Here is a 5,620-nt window from a genome sequence, read left to right as displayed (position 1 = left end):
AAGATCTACATGTTAATATCAATTCATTANTTAAATACAATGCCGGCTGCCTCTTGCTCACAGAGTTTGAATTTTCATCACAAAAAGAATGAGTCAAGGAGAAATCTATAGTTTAAAAGATTTTGTTTCAAATTTTGAAGATGAGAAAGAATATTTCGAATCTAAATTTTGTATAAGAAAAACCAAGTTAATTGATCTTATTTTCCCAATTATTCATGGAATTGAGAGAAAAATTATTTTAAACAGTTTTTTAAAAACAAAAATCAATTGTCAGACGGGTAAAGCCCAAGACTTGCAAGTAATAGTTTCAAAACTTGATACATATTTGTCTTTATTATTAGGAGAATTACCAATGAACGGCTGTTTGTTCAGTTGTAAGGGGATTAGCTCAGAAACAATTGCTTTGATTATTGCTGAAAGAGAATTTGTAAGACAAAGCGTACCAAAATTATTTTGGCTCTCAATTTACTATCTTGTAAATTCAATGAAATTTATTTCAAGAGAACACCAACGTGTATTTTATATAATAAGCACTGGTAAAGATTTTGAGCCATCTATTCACTTAAAAATTCCTAATTCTAAAAGTGATAATTTTTTTCTGCTTGATAAATCCAATGATTATGCTGCTAGAATTAGTTATTTTGACAAAGCACTATCAAAAATTGATAAAAATAGTATATTCAGTTCAACTAACCACTCCAAGAAGTTTAACTTCGAATAAGAATTTATCTGGTAATTATTACTTCGTGCCTAAATTAATCTTTTACTTGAAGCTCGAATTGTCTATATCGCTCTTTTTTAAATTTTTTTTTTTTTTAGGAATAGCAGATTTACATGTTAAATTATATTTAATATTATTAAAATTTTTCTAAAATATTAATGCAATTTTCAAAATTTCAAAGTCTTCGTAGCTCAATTTCGACAGCTGAAAATGAACAACAATTATTTAATGACAATATTAGATCAACATTTGGCGACCGTTTATACTTTTCAAACTATGACGATGAATTGAAAGATGAATTAAACCTGTCACTCAATTCTAGAGAGAAAAAAACTCTCGAAAATGATGAGTACATTGAAACTTGGGAAGGAAACGATGAAGGTCTTTTATGGGGGAAAAAAGAAGCAAGGGACAAAAGTTGGAAAGAAGAATGGATTGAACAGAGAAATATTCCTAAAGATTCAAATATTTCCCAAGTGCCTTATAGCGAAGACGAATCACCAAATAAGGTCAATTTTCAGTGTTTAAAAAATGAATTAAGAGAAAATAGCAGTGAACAGAGTTTGTCTCTATGTGAAAAGTTTGAAAATTGCAATAGAGCATCACTTGGCCAATTAATTGGTGTAGATTATAAAAAAAACAGAAGATGGAAAGAAAAGTGGTTTAGAAGAGGAAGAAAGCTGTTTGTTAGAAAGTTTGTTCAACAACTTTGTGAAAATAATTCGCGAGTATTAAAGGTATGGTTTGAGGATTCTGAGTTTATTTTTGATTCAATAAATATTCACCCGAATCCGAATAAGCTCAGCTGGAAATTAGTTAGGAATAATAAATATGGAAAAATAATATCAGATCAAAAAGAATGGAAAGAATCAAATGATTTCTATGATGATTATAATATAATCTTATACGAGGAAAGGGGAATTTCTAATGGGTCTAACAAATACCCCTATTTTTATTCTAAAAGAAAAAAAGTTTTCAAAGACAATTCAGAAATTATATATTCCAAGTATTACAAAGGATATAGTGGAAAAAATGAAACTTTTGATATTGAAACAATCTCTTCTGGACACTGCTCAAGCAATCTAACTTTTGATGGATTATGTCCTACTAATTCAGTTGATGATATCAAATATTCGGAGTCTTGGAGTGAATGCATTGAAATAGATAGCCATGGGAATAAAAAAGGCAGAAAATATGGCGATAAAGATAACACTGAATTACATGAAGTTTGGTTTGAAGAAATTGATGGATCAAAAGAGTGTGATATTTGGTATGAAAATGATGAAATGCAATGGGGAGAAAAAAAAGGTTATTCTAAATCAAATAATGAAAGCTTTAAAGTTAAATGGGAAAATAAAAAGGAACAAGGAGGATTGAAACGAGAAAAATACATTGAGAAAAATTGGGAGAAAGTTGGAGAACAGAATTCTTGGGGAGAAAAGTTTATAGAAGTCGTTGATCAAACTTCATTAGGAAAGAAAATTCAGATAGTAAAAGAAAATTGGTATAATAATGGGGCTGAAGTTTTTAGAGAAGAATGTAATGAAGAGTCACAATTTAATGATTTAGATGAAGATAAATTGCCCGATTTAATTACTAGGAGAGGAGAAAAAAGAGGCGAAAGATTTGCAACAGGAGAGACATGGTCTGAAGATTGGAATGAAAGCCTCGAAAGAAGCGAAATAAATAAGAAAATAATAAGAACAAGGCTGTTTACAGATAAATGGTGGACAAAAAAAAATGGCGAAAAATGGGGGGAAAAGAAAACAATAAAGTTAAAACGGGAATCTAACTATGATAGGAATTCGAAAATATTAGATGAAAAAGTTTTAGATTCAATACCAGAAAATGAGCACTTATACATTGAAAATACTGAGTCATGGTATTTATCTGAGTTTGAGGAATACTCTGACACTTGGGAAACTGATGGTTTGAATCAACATGGTTATAAAAAAGGAATAGATAGGAAGCATGATAACAATAGGTTCGTAAAATGGGAAGAAAAATGGAACAAAGATCATTTAAAAAAACTAAAAAAGAAATGCACTTGGGAATTAATGGATGATAGTGGATTAATTGAGGTTTGGACAGAAGATCAATTTCAAGATCAGTCAGGAAATTTTATAGTTAATAAGAGAGGTAGAAAATATAATCTTGATAATCGGACTGAAGTAATTGAAGAATGGGAAGAAACCTGCAATGATGATGGAAATGGAAATTTGTACACAAAAAAACAAGGGAAAGGTAGAGAGAACTGGTATTTAGATGAATTTGGTAAATCAGACTATACAGGAGAACAGTGGGCAGTAAAACAAGGTTTTGATAATGAGGGAAGTTGGTCAGAAAGGTGGTCGGAAAGGTCAGGATATAAAGAGGCATGGAAGAAGGGAGAAAATCGCTATGGGGATAAATGGGAGGAAGAATGGAAGGAAGATTTCGAAAATAAATGGAAGTGGGCAAGGAAGAGCGGGGAAAATAATGTTGGAGATCTATGGAAAGAAGAATGGAGGGAAGAGATTGACACGACAAATCATATCAGTAAGAAAAGTGCATCGAAGAAGGGGAAAAAAATGATTAGTGGCGAGGAATGGAGTGAAGAATGGGGAGAATTATATTATGGTATAGGAAATGAGTCCATGGGAGATGGGGGAATACATGCTGAGTACATGGAAAAATGGGCTAATAAATATGCAACAGATGGAAGCGGTAATGAATGGGGAAACTCATGGGGAGATATGTGGAATTGGTCTACAAAGGTAAAATCTTGGGGTGAGAAGTGGGAGAATAACAATATAACAGAAAAATGGTAACTAAATTACAAATTTTCTTAAGCAGAAATATTGTGCATTAAAGTGCTAGTTGCATTTGCGCAAAATTTTTATTTATAAATTTTCTTCAGTTTTTTCTCTATTTTTTTTTATTTTTTTATTTTTTTAAATAAAATTAAGGATCATAAAAATAGCTTAATATCTAAGATAGTTACATGCCAAAAGCTGAAGTCGGAACAGTTAAGTGGTTATCTAAGCAAATAAAGTCCAAAGGATTGCAGAAATTGAGATGGTATTGCCAGCTATGTGAAAAACAATGTAGAGATGAAAACGGCTTTAAATGCCACAGGATGTCGGACGCACATTTGAGACAGATGGAAGTTTTTGAGCAAAATTCTAAAAAAATATTGAATGACTATAGCAAACAATTTGAACTTGCTTTTATGAGATTGATGAAAACAAGATATTCAAAGGCAAAAGTACTTGCAAATACAGTTTATAATGACTTAATTCATGATAGAAACCATATACACATGAACTCGACAATTTGGACAACTCTCACAGAATTCATTCACTACTTGAGCAATACTAATAAATGCGAAATTGAATATTCTGATAAAGGATGGTATATCCAGTATATTGGTCATGAAGGCGAAAAAAAGAATAAGGACTTGGATTCAAAAAATAAATTCAGATTTACAGAAGACAACAGAAGAGAACGACGAATTGGAATGGTAGTCAAATCAAACTCTTCATCTAACCAAAGAGCGTCTATCATTCAAAGATGCCCAACTGTGTTTTTAAGAAATACAACTAATTTAGAAGATGACGAAAAGATTTTAATTCAAATAAATAATAGAAATAATATTTCTGAACACAATTCTGTTCAAAATTTGTTTAATTTTCAAGAACAAGACTTTACTTGCAATGGAAACTTTGAATTCCAAAATTGTTGCCGGGAAAAATATAAAGTTAGAAGTAGTAGCCTGTCTAGAGAGGGATATTAGCGTATTAATTACTTATATTTGCTTGCATACTCTAAAGAGTACATCCTTGCCATATTATTGAATCCTTTTTTATCTCCGCATCTTAAAATGTTTCCTGCATCGCAATTTAACGGACTATTGGGATTTGGATCGGATAAGATGGATATTATTGCTCTACAAACAGCATGCAACGTCCATGCTGGTGTCCAGTTATCCTTGATTACATCAATGCAAACTTCACCTATAATTTATTATTCACGAAAAACAACATTAATGTTTATTACTCACCAGTAAAAAAGTTTACATTTGGATGAAAAATCGGTGTCACAAATTTTACGGATGGGGGTAATATAGGATATTGTGGCGACACAATAATTTCGATTTTAAATACGAATCCTTCATATGGCGTTTCATCTGGTCCTACTATTTCTCCGTCCCAATACATTAAGTCATTTTCTCTTGAGAAGAAATATGTATTAGTAATTGCTTCCTACTTTATGCTAAAACTTACGATGGGACCAATCTAATATCAGTATCTTTATTTCTGCTAGAATCCTTTAACTCGATTATGAGCCGACTTTTACATGCACTCATCTTCTGTTTATAAAATTTATTAATATAAATTACGTAAGACAATATTAAGCCGCCATTATTGTTTTGAATTAGTTAAAACTGATGAATAAAGTTATGCAGTATTATTATTTGATTATTTTTGGTATAAATATTCTAAGGTGTTGATAGTAGCTTTAAAGTTAAATTCGTTTTGTGCAATAAGATTTAATTGCAAAGCAATATTTATATATTTTTTTGAAGTTTATTAATTAAATAGTATATTTATCCTTCTATTGTTGAAATGGCAGATAGCGAATTAAATCTGATATGCTCAATTTTTTCAAAATGTGAAAGCGATTTAAAAGCTATAGTATCTATTGTAAATATTTTATCAAAAAATAAATATGAAGTTAATAAATTTGAAACAGAAATCAGAGAAATTAAAGAAAAGTTGCATATTGTAGAGAAGAAAATAGTAGAAAGTAGAATTGTGTCCTCTAATCAAACAGATTTCGTTTCTGAGAAGTATATTTTGGAAAAGTGTCATGAGTCATTACAGTCTCTAAAGGGATCTATTGTTAACTTTAGGGAAA

General features: G+C 30.6%; 3 protein-coding genes across 3 annotated transcripts; all 3 read left to right on the top strand.

The window, feature by feature from the left end:
- The first annotated feature begins 88 nt into the window (after positions 1-88).
- Positions 89-721, top strand: Chro.70320 (hypothetical protein). Its single annotated transcript, XM_660543.1, has 1 exon — positions 89-721. The coding sequence occupies one exon, from the start codon at positions 89-91 to the stop codon at positions 719-721; it is 633 nt and encodes a 210-aa protein (XP_665635.1).
- A 158-nt stretch (positions 722-879) lies between these two features.
- Chro.70319 (hypothetical protein) lies at positions 880-3,531 on the top strand. Its single annotated transcript, XM_660542.1, has 1 exon — positions 880-3,531. The coding sequence occupies one exon, from the start codon at positions 880-882 to the stop codon at positions 3,529-3,531; it is 2,652 nt and encodes an 883-aa protein (XP_665634.1).
- A 173-nt stretch (positions 3,532-3,704) lies between these two features.
- On the top strand, positions 3,705-4,496 carry Chro.70318 (hypothetical protein). The annotated part of the gene is made up of 1 exon (XM_660541.1): positions 3,705-4,496. The coding sequence occupies one exon, from the start codon at positions 3,705-3,707 to the stop codon at positions 4,494-4,496; it is 792 nt and encodes a 263-aa protein (XP_665633.1).
- Positions 4,497-5,620: the final 1,124 nt, after the last annotated feature.

Source organism: Cryptosporidium hominis (genome assembly GCF_000006425.1).
Source record: "Cryptosporidium hominis TU502 chromosome 7 CHRO017077, whole genome shotgun sequence".
Classification (NCBI taxonomy): Eukaryota; Apicomplexa; class Conoidasida; order Eucoccidiorida; family Cryptosporidiidae; genus Cryptosporidium; species Cryptosporidium hominis.
Note: the sequence above shows the minus strand (reverse complement) of the source record. Positions and strands in the feature narration are given on the sequence as shown.